General features: G+C 39.5%; 2 protein-coding genes across 2 annotated transcripts in view; both read right to left on the reverse strand.

Moving 5' to 3' along the window:
• The window catches only part of LOC117993926 (cysteine-rich PDZ-binding protein), a 305,498-nt gene that overhangs the window by 66,948 nt on the left and 221,842 nt on the right, over positions 1 to 16,708 (reverse strand). The gene's annotated exons all lie outside the window — the stretch shown is intronic.
• The window catches only part of LOC117993927 (sperm surface protein Sp17-like), a 136,336-nt gene that overhangs the window by 1,838 nt on the left and 117,790 nt on the right, over positions 1 to 16,708 (reverse strand). Inside the window, exon 4 of the mRNA XM_069507269.1 lies at positions 7 to 113. Coding sequence (XP_069363370.1) covers positions 7 to 113 — 107 coding nt within the window. The remainder of the gene's footprint in view (positions 1 to 6; positions 114 to 16,708) is intronic.

Raw genomic sequence — 16,708 nt, forward strand, 5'->3', positions numbered from 1 at the left:
AGTTACCTTATCCAGTTCTTCCTGGGTTTTCTCGACAGTCTCCGGTTGGGTCTGCTTGCGGGCCTGGTGTCCCCGGAAAGACGCCTGAATCTTGGTCGCCGCATTGCATAGATCTGCAACAAGAACTTATTTTTAGCGTCTAAACTATCGTGAGTTATATCAGTACCCTTTACCCTTATTATAATGCGATAGTGTGTTTGTTTGTTGGTTTATTGGTTTGTCCTTCAATCACGTCACAACAGTGCAATGAGTATTTGCATGAGTATAGATAAAGACCTGGAGAGTGACATAGGCTATTTTTTATCCCAGAAAATCAAAGAGTTTCCAGATTTTTAAGACTTAATTCCACGCGGACGAAATCGCGGGCATCAGCTAGTCCGTTATAAATATTTTTGACGATCTCGCTGGCGCAATGGTAAGCGCTGTGGTCGTATGGGAGGTCCCGGGTTCGATTCCCGGCAGGGAAAATTTGTAATTTTATAATTTCTTTTCTCTGGTCTGGTTTGGTGCGAGGATTCGGCGTTGCTTGATACCCCTCTACCAACAAAGCCATGCTACCTAGCGATATGGCGTTCCGGCACGATGCCGTATAGAAACCAAAGGGGTATGGATTTAATAATCTCTATATCTCTATATATAAAAATAAATCGCTAAATGTGTTGCTGATAGCAAATCTCGAAAACGGCTGAACCGATTTCGCTAATTCTTTTTTTATAATATTCCTTGAAGTACGAGGATTTAAATTTTTCTCTCCTTACGGACGGAACTCGTTACGGAGAGAAAAGTTTAAAAAATTGCCTCGACTGTTAGGCGGTACGAAGTTCGGCGGGGCAGCTAGTAACTACTAAAATCATAATCTACTTACTATAGTATTTTTGCAATGCAGGGCCTCATATCTCATGCTAGATTTAAGCATGTTTCATGTCATCATCATCATTATGAACCGATAGACGTCCACTACTGGACATAGGTCTCTTGTAGGGACTTCCACACGCCACGGTCTTGCGCCACCTGAATCCAGCGGCTCCCTGCGACTCATCTGATGTCGTCCGTCCACCTAGTGGGGGTCTTCCAACACTGCGTCTTCCGGTGCGAGTTCGTTGAGACCCCAACGTCTATCGGTTTAACGAACTATGTGCCCTGCCCATTGCCACTTCAGCTTCGCAACTCGTTGAGCTATGTCGTTTACTCTAGTTCTCGGATCTCCTCATTTCTGATTTGATCACGCAGAGAAACTCCAAGCCGGATGTTTTATGTACATGAACGAAATTGAATGAATAAAATATGATATGAAGTGCTTCGCTTGCTCTGCAGAGCGCTACGTGCGTGCGTTACACTGATAAAAACCTAACAAAAGCCAGTTGGCCGGACATGTAAATATTTGATTGGACACGACCGAAAAAAGCCTAACATTCCAGCTAAAGCAGGACGCCTGGCAACCCTCAACACTTCCCACTACAGTTCCTTGTTTTACAAAGACGATCTCCCTGGCGCAGTGGTGAGAGTTGGTGTTGGTGGTGGTCTTATAAGTGGGAGGTCCCAGGTACCATTCCCGGCAGGTACAATAGGGTCTTGGACTGCAGTAATAGAATGACCGGATTTTTTGTATAGCGGTAGTTTATTTATTATTATTATTTATTTATTATTTAATTAGAACGGCCATAAACCCCAATTACACTAATTAAACTACGAGTACTAACTAACATAAATATACTTACAAAAATTGTTAAAATTATAAATTTTAAAAAGCAAAATTATAAATTTTCACAAAAGTGCAAGATCTGAACCATGAGGTCAGCCCATTTGTCCGCAAATATGTCACAGCGAGGGCACTCCTTCCTTATGGTTTATAGTAGGTATTAGAATTCATTATTAAAGAGAATGATTTAAAAAAAAACATGATTTTTTATTCATTTTAAAAATAATTAATTATTAATATCACGCATACGGAAAGCGATTAATGACGTCACAGGGCGTAAACAACAGCGACAATATTTTTAAATTTTTAGCCATTCTCCAGGTCATTATCTATACCCATGCAAAATCACGTCAATTCGTTGCACCGTCGCGACGTGATTGAAGGACAAACCAACAAACCAACAAACAAAAAAGTAGAACCCGCTACTCATTTGATCACCACATGGCGTAATCACTTCGCCATAACATACCTATTAACTTGAGTGCAAACAAAAATCTTCACCGAAGTAGTTATCGTATATAACTTTGGCCCACCTATTCCAATTCAATCAACGCAAAGTGAATCTTATTGCCAAGTCAAAAGATTGTAAATGGCGTATGCCAAAGCGTAAAGTACAAAATGATCATTTATCATTGTAACGTACGATGGAGAATGGGAAAAGTAGGCGTTTTTGCCTTTTTCAGATGAATTGGGCATTCTTGGCCTCTGAAACCTTGACAACTTGATAAGGCTGATTGATGGCATTCAGGTAGCTTTCGTACGTTCACTGTGGTAATAAAGCTTTAGTACTTATAGCGTTTTCAACTTCACGTCACGTTTTCAACGTCACGTTTAGGTTTTAGAATCATGATTTGGCTTTAGTCTCCTTTTGGCTTTAAAGTTGAGATTTTACAAAAGAAACGCTTTAAGTGCTTCGTGAAAATAATACTACCACTATATTATACACAGATATTATACCACGATATAGTTAGACCAGAATCTCATGAAAAATACGGAAATAAAATTCCAAAGTTAGCAATACTGTACTCTGTGAATATCCTATGTGCATAGTACTCTGTGGTGAATATTGTGGTGAATTATTAATATTTACCACAGAGTACTATGTACATAAGCTGTGATAGCCTAGTGGTTAGGACGTCCGCCTTCTAATCGGAGGTCGTGGGTTCAATCCCGGGCACGCACCTCTAACTTTTCGGAGTTATGTGCGTTTTAAGTAATTGAATGTCACTTGCTTAAACGGTGAAGGAAAACATCGTGAGGAAACCTGCATGCCTGAGAGCTCTCCATAATGATTCCAAAGGTGTATGTAGTCTACCAATCCGCACATGGCCAGCGTGGTAGACTATGGCCAAAACCCTTCTCACTCTGAGAGGAGACCCGTGCTCTGTAGTGAGTACGTTAAAGTATTAAGACGCTCCAATTCGATCAATTTAGTGAAATTTAAACTTATACTAAGCCTACAAAGCTATAATAGGGTCTAATTACAACCTGTCATCATGACATAATGATCAACCCATCACCGGCTCACTACAGCGCACGCGGTCTCCTCTCAGAGTGTGAAGGATTTTGGCCATCGTCTACTACGCTGGCCATGTGCGGATTCTTCACACACCTTTGAGAACTCTCAGGCATGCAAGTTTCCTTACGATGTTTTCCTTTACCATTAAAGCAAGTGATATTTAATTATTTAAAACGCACATAACTTCGACTGGTTAAGAGGTGCGTGTCCGTGTTCGAACCCCCGACCTCCAATAAGAAGGCGGACGACCTAACCACTAAACTATCTATCACAGCTACAATTGCAACCAGTAATTACAGACAAAATATGTTACAAAATAAGCAACCAACCGACCTATCCTAACCTAACGGCTATCTATAAAATAGGTGGATTCCGGAAACCTTGACAAGTGATAAGGCTGATTAATGGCATTGAGGTACCTTTGGCACATACACTGCGGTAATAAAGAAGGCTTTGTGAACCGCTTTTGGTTTCACAGTCACGTTTTGGCTTTCGAGCTTTAAAGCCAAGTTCAAGTATAATAAGTGAGTATAAGTTTATAAGTTAGAATATAAGTTTACATACATAAGTACCATTTAATACGTAGATTCTAGTTATTTTTAAGGAGCGCCAGCTCGCTAACAAACTGGCTCACCAGTTTGGCGAGAAAATAATAATGTAAATATTTGGTGTACCTACGCTTGTGATAAAAAAAAAAAATTGAATGACAGGTTTTACACTTCTCATATTGGTTATGAGGGGATAAAAAATCTTTTCATCCTAATATAAATATATAAAAGGAAAAGGTGACTCACTGACTGACTGATCTATAAGCGCACAGCTCAAACTACTGGACGGACAAGTGATAAGGCTGATTAATGGTGTTGAGGTACCTTTGGCACATACACTGGGGTAATAAAGAAGGCTTTATGAACCGCTTTTGGCTTCACAGTCAAGTTTTAGACCACTAAAACAAAGCATTAAGCACATTTTTTTTAACGTAGTAGGTAGCACACGCAGAACATCTGCTACTTTTATCTAAAAGAGACATTAGCCATGACATGACTAAAGACATGAAAAAATATGACGAACAAGTTCCGAAAATCGTTATTTCACTCAATTTTTTAATTTAACACCTCACAGAAAGTATGAAAAATTCCCTTTGTTGTCATGTAACATGTTCACGATAAAATATAAAAGGCCGGAACGTCGAAAGAAGTCCAATGTAAACTGACACATCTGAATATTTCACGATTCGCCGCAGGTTCCTTTTATTATAAAGCCTTTTTGTACGGAAACAATGTTACATGGAACCGCAACGTAAGTAGTTGTTAGGGCGGATCCACATCTGATTGTTTCCTGATCAAGATCTTAGAGTGTTATAATAAGTAAGAGGCAATATGCTTGCCCGTAGATTTGCCCGGTGCACTGCAGACGTGAAAGTAACTTTATTTAAAGCGTTTTGTCAGTCCTTCTATACCGGTGCACTGTGGGTGACATATACACGCCGAGCCTACAACGCCCTGCGTGTTCAATATAATAATGCCTTTAGGATGCTGTTGAGGTTGCCGTGGCGCTGTGGCGCATCTAAAATGTTTGCAGACGCACATACAAATGACTTTTTTGCCATAATGCGTAAAAAAGCGGCATCTCTCCTGCAGCGATTACGTACCAGCGACAACGGCATCCTAAAGGTAATTGCTGCCAGGCCCGACTATCCCATATTACACCACTGTGTGGAGGTAGTAGCTATTAAGTCAGTAAAAGTTGGTTGGGCGAAGAGATCGTGTAGTCCCACCCTTACTCAGTAGTCAGTTTCTTTGAATTGTTAACACAATATTTTTCTTGAAATTCTCCTGTAGTTTTGTGAAATAAAAACAGAAAAACTATTGTATTGATTCCTTTGTGGTTGTTATTTGCATTTTGTTCTTTTTAGCGTTCGTTTTAAGGGTAATGTTCTTTGAAAGGTCATCGACTTAACTTTTTATTAATGTTCTAGGTCTGGAAGTGGCCATTGAGGCCACTGACAATTTTTTGGCCCGACCCGTTAATCGAACCCAAGACCTGTCATATGCAGTCGACGAGACCAGACCCACGAAGCAGTTAAGAATAAGAAAAGAGGGACGTAATGATAGAACATGAAGAATATTCGTGATATAACACCTTGATCTGTAACGACCTTCCTGGCGCAGTGGTCCTGTAAGTGGGAGGTCCAGGGTTTGATTCCCGGCAGGGCTTTGGAATTTAATTATTTCCAAGTTTCTGGTCTGGACTGGTGGGAAGCTTCGGCTGTGGCTAGTTACCACCCTACCGGCAAAGCCGTACTGCCAAGCGATTTAGCATTCCGGTACGATGCCGTGTAGAAACCAAAAGGGGTATGGTTTTATTAAAAACTGCCATACCCCTTCCAAGTTTGCATCATCACTTTCCACCAGGTGAGATTGCAGTCAAAGGCTAACTTGTACCTATCTGAATAAAAAAACCACCATAGTGAAACATAATTCAAATATCAAAGGCAAATCGCACAGCGAATATACAAAGCAAATATGCAAGATAAATAACAAAGCTTCGGTACGAAATAATACAGATTGTGTAGAAAGTTCAACCAGAGACAAAATCTTGAATCTTAATACCATTTTGAGTTAAACAAATATAAATCTCTGTACAAATGGAAAAAGCACTCGATTTGTCTTTAAAAGCAAATTTATCTTTATAGTCGTAATCCCCATATCTGAGGGTCATGACCCCTTTCCATTAATCACATAATAGCAGTTCTTATATAATAAACTTTTTTGACTTTGACTTTGATGATAAATCACGCGGAAGTCATCTACAAGCTAGCGTTAATCATCATGATCAACCCATCACCGGCTCACTACAGAGCACAGGTCTCCTCTCAGAGTTAGAAGGGTTTTTGGCCATAGTCTACCACGCTGGCCATGTGCGGATTGGCAGACTTCACACACCTTTGAGAACATTATGGAGAACTCTCAGGCATGCAGGTTTCCTCACGATGTTTTCCTTCACCGTTAAAGCAAGTGATATTTTAATTCCTTAAAAACGCACATAACTCCGAAAAGTTAGAGTTGCGTGCCCGGGATCGGACCTCGGATTGGAAGGCAGACGTCCTAACCACTAGGCTAGGTACCACAGCTAGCGTTAATAAAACATGATAAACCCAAGCCGTAAATTCCAAATTCTAACTAAATGTTGAAATATAATATGATTTGAACCAAAATCTCCATCTTGATATCATTCACAGTAAGCAGATAAATCTGTCGACAAATGGGAAAGGGATTGCGAGCAATATGTCTTCTGCGAGAGCGGATTTTGTATAATCAAAGTTTTGTCTGTGCCTGCTCTGTGCAAGATTTTATCGCTGTGGGATATCTACTTGGGAGTTTAATACGATTCTAGAATCTGATAGATTTATTTCGTTGTAAAACTTGTAAATTGGTAGGTATTGTACGGGAGCGGTGTGCGGGCTCGACCGTACCAAAGGGAGATCTCCCACCGAGCGGTTAGTTGTGCTCGGTAGCGCCAGCTGGGCCGACGGTTGTATCTTGAAACTTCTATATATAGTCCAGATTGCCGAACACTCTGTTAGTGCGAGTACTGTCGGCGGTACGGCGGTTCGGGACTACGTCATCGATTGAACAGCGCCATCTAGTTTGTACTGTGGCAAACGCCACAGTATTATTTCTCGACGATGTTCACCAATAAGATGATTCTAAATCGTCTTAGGGGTGGAGACCATGGGTTCGTGTGGCGAGGGTGCTAGATCCTTTTTTAAGGACCTATCATCCCGTCTCGTGGAATCCACGGGAGACCGGAGGGTTGGCAGTTACCTCGGCCAGCATATTAGTCTGACCTTTCAATGAGGTAACGCAGCCAGCGTTCTGGGCACCCCGCCTCGTTACGATGGTTTAGATGATATTTTTGATTTGTAGTTTTAATATTTAATGAGGAAGTTTCAAAGCGAACGTTCCATAAAATTTTCATAGATGGCGCTGTGTACTGTAGGGTCAGGTGGTAAACAGTGGCCCAGTAGTACACAGTGCACCACCACTCATATCTCAAAAACGCGACGTTGCTAAACCGTACTGCAAACGCGAAACAATTCGCCTTCTACCACCTCCCGCACTCCCCAGTCGACGGCGCTCTCCCGCCCGTAACAGTGGCACAGTGTATGGTTTTGTCCTTGGAGCCAAAAAAAGTAAGTACACGTGTTTTCATTTATTTTCTTTCTAGAATCGTTGTATATTTAGTAACATTATATTGCACTGTTTCCATGTGTAAAGTAATTGTTCCTTAATAACTTAGATATATAAATATCCTTTGAATTTGGTATGTTTAATAGTTATGTAACCTTAAAGGTTAGAAAGTGGTGTCTGCACACAGTGGCTCAAAATCGTAGGGTACACAGTGAACCATGGTTCACTGTGTACCAATCACTTTGTTCATTATGTCCGATACAATTTATCCATTAACTTTCAACTGTGATTGTTATGAACAAAAAGGCGTTAAAAGAAGATCTACTACTTAATATAATAATAGTAATCTTTTTGTTTTAGAATGTGTCGAACTACAGTAAAAAATCGAAAAATTGGCGGACATGATGCAAAAGACATGAAAAAAAACTGTAGATCTTGTAAAGAACGGAATGAGTATACACAAAGCAGCACAAGAATGTAATTTAAAATATTCAACTATGAGAAGATTTATGTGAAAATACTAATAAGTGGAAATATAAAAATCCAAGCTTTAATTTATATAGTCAGTATTCCTAATTAGATTTGTAAGTTAAATTAGTATCTACTAGTTTGTTTTTTGTACTGATTTTATGTGATTGTTGCTAAAGAATACAAATATATAAAGAAATGATTAAATATTACTTTACTGTAGTTTTATTTAACGACATTTATATCAATAAATATTTTTAAATATGTGGCAAATATAGGTAATTAAAATGATGATTCACTGTGTACACATTGGTTCACTGTCGACTCACCCCCCGATTCACTGTGTACATATACTGGTACACAGTGAACCATTCGCCATCTTTTAAATATAACAATATTACCTATAAACTATTACAATTAGTGCTGAAATTGATATGCAAAACACATATTTAATAAATTACCTTTCGTCTAATGCCAATAGTTCTTAACTACATTCACGTACGGTGGATCTATAAATGTTTGAAATTTTAGTGGTTCACTGTTTACCATGTCACCCTACCCACTAAAAACGAAAAATAATACCTATATCTATATGATTTAGCCAGAATGTCAGCATTCTCCTTGCCAACTATTCCAGCATGCTCTGGTAGGTACCTAGCGTAGAACCACCCGGTATTGGGCCAGGGTGTCTCTGCAGTTTTCAACCAGTCTTGAGTTAACAACCTCAGAGGACAGAGCTGAAAGAGCTGCCTGGCTGTCCGTATGATTTATTGACGTTGTTGTTGTGCAGGATGTTTTACGTACAAATTATTATAGCGTATACCTTCGCGCGGAAATTATTTTTCGTTTTTAGTGGGTGCAGTAAACAGCGCCATCTATGAAAATTTTATGGAACTTTCACCCTGAAACTTCCTCATTTCTATATGCTTGTATTTTATTTATAGTATCAATAAAAAATAATTCTAAATCATCATCATCGTGGATGTCAATTGTCCACAGTTGGGCAACAGGCCTTTCCTAACTGTGCCATTACTATGAAAAGCTCGACTTTAAGAGCTAGCGCGCACTACGGTGCGGTGAGTTGCGGTGCGTTTTAAAATCCGCAAATAATTTTAATCTATTAAAATCCTTTGCAGAATTAATTCCGCAGTGCGCGCACTTCTATGAAGTTCAATAGTTCTTAGGTTTTGCGGGGAAAAAACGTACGGAAATTTTCCGTGTTGCGCGCTAGCTCTAACATTGATTGGGCGAAGGCATTCAGGTGCGTTAAACAGTTGTGTGGTGATGACAACAAAGAGAGGGTCTAATGAAAAATGCGCGCAGGGGTCGGAAACATTTTCATTATCAAAGAAGCTAAGCTATTAATTCATTATAAAAACCTTTTGACTCAACCTTTTCAAGCTTAGTGAGCTATTATCGAGCTATTAAAAGTAATATCCGACGTTTCCTGGGAAATGGCTTCCGTACCCTTTTTCTTACGTTTCTTTTACTTCCCATCTGTCTGTACCACAGATTATTGTTTCGTCAGTTGTTCGACAAAAGCTTTCGTCTTCCGTCGGTCCGGGGTTCGCAGACCAAACCATTCGCAGTTTTTTAGGGTTTCGTATCTCAAAAGGAAAAAAGGAACCTTTATAGGATCACTTTGTGGTCTGTCTGTCCGTCTGTCCATCGTGTCTACCAAGAAAACCTATAAGGAGCTTCCCGTTGACCTAGAGGCTAGAATCATGAAATTTGGTGGGTAGGTAGGTCGAGCACAAGTAAATTAATAAACCCGAACACCGTGAATTTGTGGTTACATCACAAAAAAAAATGTGTTAATGAACAAATAATTAGTATTTTCAACTTTCTTAGTAAGATTACTTTACCATTTTTATAGTGGTTCTCTCATCCGATCCGAGTCCGTGACAATACGGGTATAAAAAACTCGGACCGAATTCGGATATCGCTTACGCAATAAGTAATCCATCTCTGATCCAAATTCAAGCTATTCATTAGACATCTTTGACATATTATCTACGTCATATGTCTGACTACTTAGCTTATGCTCGCGACTTCGTCCGCGTGGACTACACAAATTTCAAACCCCTATTTCACCCCCTTAGGGGTTTACTTTTCAAAAATCCTTTCTTAGCGGATGCCTACGTCATAATAGCTATCTGCATACGAAATTTCAGCCCGATCCGTCCAGTAGTTTGAGCTGTGCGTTGATAGATCAGTCAGTCAGTCAGTCAGTCAGTCAGTCAGTCAGTCACCTTTTTCTTTTATATGTTTAAGATTAGCATCCGAAGCACATCCGAGATATTCTCACGGATGGCAGAGAGAACTGGGATGACGAAAGTGCAGTGCGTAATCGCTCGGCTATTTTTTATCCTGGAAAATCAAGGTATTCACGTGGAATTTTTATCCTCACGGACGAAATCACCAGCATCATCGAGTCATCATGATCAACCCATCATCGGCTCACTACAGAGCCCAGGTCTCCTCTCAGAGTGAGAAGGGTTTTGGCCATAGTCTACCACGCTGGCCAAGTGCGGATTGGCAGACTTCACACACCTTTGAGAACATTATGGAGAACTCTCAGGCATGCAGGTTTCTTCACGATGTTTTCCTTCACCGTTAAAGCAAGTGATATTTTAATTTCTTAAAAACGCACATAACTCCGAAAAGTTAGAGGTGCGTGCCCGGGATCGAACCCCCGACCTCCGATTGGAAGGCGGACGTCTTAACCACTAGGCTACCACAGCTTCCACACCATTGACAAATCCATACTAATATTATAAAGGCGAAAGTGTGTCTGTCTGTCTGCTAGCTTTTCACGGCCCAACAGTTTTACCGATTTCGATGAAATTTGGTACAGAGTTACCTTACATCCCAGGGAAGGACATAGGCTACTTTTTATCCCGCAAAATTAAAGAGTTCCCACTTTTAAAAAACCTAAATCCACGCGGAAGAAGTCGCGGGCATCATCTAGTACGCAATGTGTATTTAAGGCTTTTGAAACCCTGCATGAAATTTTAAGTGATAAAGAACCGAATTTTTACACCACAAACATTTTCGTCATAAAAGACCAAGGCGACGAAAAAGGTCTAAAGTGTCATACCCAAATATTTGACGATAATATGGTACAAACCCCTTTTATAATAAAGCCTTTGTATGGAAACAATGTGCCTACGGCTTTGCTACGACCGCAATGAAGTTGTTTGTGTTACAGCTTTACATGATATTTTTCATCGTGAATTCAAACCTAAAGTAATATTTTTGTACTTATCGCTTTTTTCCAGTGAATAAATATTTCAACTATAATGAAAGTATTAATTTGTATTTGACGCGTCATAGGTTGATCATCATGATGATAATTTTGATGGGTATAATAATAGCACACGAGTAAATATTATAGACCAGAGGGGAAGCTTCACACTAGCTCACGCACACCACGACGTGTCACGGACGCTCCGTTTCCGCCCAGTTCGATGGCAAACGGCGGCAAACAGAGCGTCCGTGACACGTCGTGGTGTGCGTGAGCTGCGCTTGAGTGAGTGAACCTACAGCCAGCCGCTAGTTTGAAGCTTCCCCTCTGGTCTATATATCTACTCGTGTGATAATAGTCGATAGACGCACTGTTTGTTACTAAGCGCTCATCTCAGAAATAGGTCAACAACCCTTAACATGCATCCGGCGAGCGAGAGACTCACTTAATGCACCTCAAGTCTCGAGACCCACTCGATATGTAAATTGATAATAATGAACCTAATCGAGGACAAATTTCATGCTAATAAAGAAAATAAGGAAAACATCGTCATGAAACCTGCATGCTCAAGAGTTCTCCATAATGTTCTCAAAGGTGTGTGCTAAATGCCAATCCGCACTGGGCCATCCTGGTAGACTATGGCTTATTAAGAGAGGAGATAATTTCGATGGGTAATAATAGTCGATAGTTAGGTGCACTGCTTGTTACTAAGCGCTCATCTCAGAAATAGGTCGACAACCCTTAACATGCATCCAGCGAGCGAGAGACTCACTTAATGCAACTCAAGCCGCGAGACCCACTCGATAAGTAAATCAGTACCCTTATTATAAATGCGAAAGTGCGTTTGTTTGTTGGTTTATTGGTTTGTTTGTTTGCCCTTCAATCACGTCGCAACGGTGTAACGGATTGACGTGATTTTTTGCATGGGTATAAAGTGACATAGGTTACTTTTTATCCCGGAAAATCAAAGAGTTCCCACGGGATTTTTAAAAAACCTAATCCACGCGGACGAAGTCGCGGGCATCAGCTAGTTGATAATAATGTTGATCGAGGACACTTTTCATGCTAATAAATAAAAGAAGGAAAACATCGTCATGAAACCTGCATGCTCAAGAGTTCTCCATAATGCTTAAACTCTTCTCATTAAGAGACCCGTACTCAATATTGGGTCAGCGATAGGTTGATTATCATTATGGGTAATAATAGTCGATAGTTAGGTGCACTGCTTGTTATTAAGCGCTCATCTCAGAAATGGGTCGACAACCCTTAACATGCTCCGGCGAGCGAGGGACTCGCTTAATGCAACTCAAGTCGCGAAACCCACTCGATAAGTAAATTGATAATAATGTTGATCGAGTACGCTTTTTATGCTAGTAAATAAAAGAAGGAAAACATCGTGATGAAACCTGCACGCCCGAGAGCATGTCCATAATGCTAAGGTGTGTGCCAATCCGCACTTGGCCAGATTATGGCCTAAACTCTTCTTATTAAGAGAGGAGACCCGTACTCAGTAGTGGGTCGACAACCCTTAACATGCTCCGGCGAGCGAGGGACTCGCTTAATGCAACTCAAGTCGCGAAACCCACTCGATAAGTAAATTGTTTTTTTTTTTAAATTTATTGATCACATTAATTTTCAATATACATTTAAAATACACAGTTCGCCATCCTCTAGAAACTGTTGAAGTTTATGTGAGGATGGCGAGTTCGCGTTATACAAATTTAATAAAATAAAGGTAAAAACTGTTATATAAATAAAAGCTGTTAATGCATATACTAAGCGCTCATCTCAGAAATAGGTCGACAACCATTAACATGCATCCGACGAGCGACATACTCACTTAATGCTGGTCTCGAGACTCACTCGATATGTAAATTGATAATACTAACCTAACCTTTAGAAAGAGTTAGCGGTTTTGTAGAGCAATGTCTATGTCATTGAGACCGAGCAAACGTCTCATAGGTATGAGCATCGATATAAATGACAAGATATGGTCAAGCAAACAAAATTTTTCACGGTTTTGGAACCAAATAAATCACTCGTTGGTGCATTAGCCCCAATGCAACCTCAGTGACGTCTGGATTTCAAACGGGTCGTTCATTAGTATCTAAGAGATGGCGCTGATTTATTTAGTTCCAAAACCGTGAAAAATTTTGTTCGCTTGGGCACTGGGCATATCTTGTCATTTATATCGATGGTCGAGACTCTTAAATACATCTCAAGTCAGGAGACCTACTCGATATGTTATGTAAATTGGGAATGCAGCTGATCGGGCACATTTTGCATGCTTATCGATATTCCTGGGGGCTTGCGTCTAAGCAGCAATTTATTGAGGCGCTTGGCATCATAATCTTCTGAATATATCAATCTATCTAAATCCATACTTAATATTATAAATGCGAAAGTGTGTCTGTCTGTATGTCTGCTAGCTTTTCACGGCTCAACCATTCAACCGATTTTGACGAAATTTGGTACAGAGGTAGCTTGCAACCCGGGGAAGGACATAGGCTACTTTTTATCCCGGAAAATTTAAGATTTCCCACAGGATTTTTAAAAACATAAATCCACGCGTACGAAGTCGATCTGATCCACGCGAACAGTCTTAGGAAAAAAACTAGTGAACTAATAAATTAACAATGAATCAAACGCCGTAAGTTTTCATATTAATAATAAAAAATATCTAAGTCGCCATTTTTAATATAAGCTTCGTATAAAAGTTCGCATTGTGGGGGAGGAATGGCCCTTGGTGGTTTGGGTGAAAGTTTTATTAAAAAACTTTCCATCTATGTGAAAGCTCTAATTAAAGTTGTGTTACTAAATATTTAATGTTCTATCTGTTTATTATTCTTTTAGAGGTTTTACTGCTAGTAAATAACTATAGAAAATTATTAAAAAAATCAGAGTTACTCTTCATACCTATCTAGATTTGTTTGACAAACTAGCTGGACGCCTCTAACTTTACTCGGTAGAATTTCTGAAAATCCTGAAATAATGGGTTTGTAAATCATAGCTTTAGTTTTAAGTTTGCGTAATAATTATCACCACTATATCTTACAAAACTAACACCATACCAGACCATCAATAAGAGTAATTTATTACCTATTTTGAATAAATCATTTGACTTTGACTTTGACTTAATGTTTCCATACTATGTTATTAGACCCAGCGTTCCGTTCCAGTCATGTTCTCCTTTTATAATTAGATACTATGGATTTACAAATTTTGAATTACAATACGTTTGAAATAAAAGTACATGTGGACTAAGAGCCAGCGCGTGCCGGAACTTTGTTATTTTATAAAAGCTGTAACTTTCTCTGCGTATTGTCCCCAACACAGGGAAGAACGATCAGCGACTATGACGTTTGGATTATGGAGGCTTTTGGCGATAACTGGTAATAAAGGTGTAAAAAAATCTTACTTTAAAGTATAAAGACTAATTTTTTATATTTTCTTGTGAATAGTATTAGAAATCACGTCAAGCATTGCCAGACACTTAGTATGGTGGCAACCCCCTGCCAGACACCCTTGAAGTTTAATAAATTTTATTAAAGTTTACTTACCCACGTCTAATTTATCTAATAATATTTCTCTTTTATATATATAGACTAGCTTATGCTCGCGACTTCGTCCGCGTGGACTACACAAACTTCAACCCCTTATTTCACCCCCTTAGGGGTAGAATTTTCAAAAATCCTTTCTTAGCGGATGCCTACGTCATAATAGCTATCTGCATGCTAATTTTCAGTCCGATTCATCCAGTAGTCAGAGCTGTGCGTTGATAGATCAGTTAGTCAGTCAGCCAGCTTTTCGTTTTATATATTTTGAATAAAATTCTCGAAAAGTTTGTCTATTAGGTAGTAAAATATCAATTTTCTTGCTCTATTATCATTTATCACACAGTATACGTCTAGGGGACAAAGGCAGCCCGTCATTGTGTGAAGAGTTCGACTACGGGAATATTCAGGGCCTAATCTTTCATTCACATCCCGAAACTTTCATCGTTTGTCCGCTCAGTTGTGAAAGATAGCTCGCGATATCTTTCATAACTTTCATTGTCACTGCACTATACACCGAGAACAAGAGACTGACAAGGCTTTTTAGATCTTATTTTTGGTTTCGAAGTTTTATAGTTAACTAGATAAAGTTTGCGAATTCTTTCGCGTGGATTCAGGTATTTAAAAACCTCGTGGAATCTCTTTTACTTTCCGGGATAAAAAGTAGTCATGTCTGTTTCCGTGGTGTTTTTTTATATATTTTTTATTCAGATACAAGTTAGCCCTTGACTGCAATCTCACCTGATGGTAAGTGACGATGCAGTCTAAGGTGGGAGCGGGCTAACCTGGAAGGAGTATGGCAGTTTTTATTAAACCCTTTGGCATCACACACACAACACCGCACACACACAGCACTTTGGCATTAAACACAGCATCGTACCGGAACGCTAAATCGCTTGGCGGCACGGCTTCGCCGGTAGGGTGGTAACTAGCCACGGCCAAGGCCTCCCACCAGACCAGACCAGAAATTTAGAAATTATAATATTCCAAATCCCTGCCAGGAATCGAACCCGGGACCTCCCACTAATAAGACCACAGCGCTTACCACTTCGCCAGGGAGGTCGTAAGTTATATAATACTTACTAGCTGATGCCCGAGACTTCGCTCGCGTGGATTTAGGTTTTTTTTAAATCCCGTGGGAACTCTTTGCTTTACCGGGATAAAAGTTGCCTATGCCCATTTCCGGAATGCAAACTATCTCTGCACTATATTGCATATAAATCGGTTAAACAGATGGGCCTTTAAAATTTCCATTTTATTTTTAAATCCCTTGTGAACTATTCCATTTTCCGGGATAAAAAATAGCCTATGTCACTCTCCAGGTCTTTAACTATACCCATGTCAAAAATCACGTTAATCCATTGCTCCGTTACGACGCGATTGAAGGACAAACCAGCAAACCAACAAACAAACACACTTTCGCATTTATAATAAGCTTAGGTACTGATTTGTAGTAAAGTGTGTCAAAATTGATAGATACGTAACAGACAAGCAGACGCGCTTTCACATTTATAATATTAGTATAAGATTATGAATGCATATTTTGGCTCAAAATTTTGATTTTAGGGTTCCGCACCTCAAAAGGAAAAACGGAACCCTTATATTATCACTTTGTTGAATGTCTATCTGTCTGTCTGTCTGTCGGTCTGTCAAGAAACCTACAGGGTACTTCCCGTTGACCTAGAATCATGAAATTTGGCAGGTAGGTAGGTCTTATAGCAGACATTAGGGGAAAATCTGAAAACTGTGAATTTATGGTTACATCACACAAACAAAATTGAATTGTGGTCATGAACTAAAAAATAGTTTTTCAATTTTCGAAGTAAGATAACTATATCAAGTGGGGTATCATATGAATGGGCTTCACCTGTGCATTCTAAAACAGATTTTTATTTATTTTTATGCATCATAGTTTTTGATTTATCGTGCAAAATGTCGAAAAAATACGACTGTAGTACGGAACCCTCGTTGCGCGAGCCTGACTCGCACTTGGCCTGTTTTTTTATTAAACCACCAACAGAATAATAC

This window comes from Maniola hyperantus, chromosome 25, assembly GCF_902806685.2.
Source record: "Maniola hyperantus chromosome 25, iAphHyp1.2, whole genome shotgun sequence".
Lineage (NCBI taxonomy): Eukaryota > Metazoa > Arthropoda > Insecta > Lepidoptera > Nymphalidae > Maniola > Maniola hyperantus.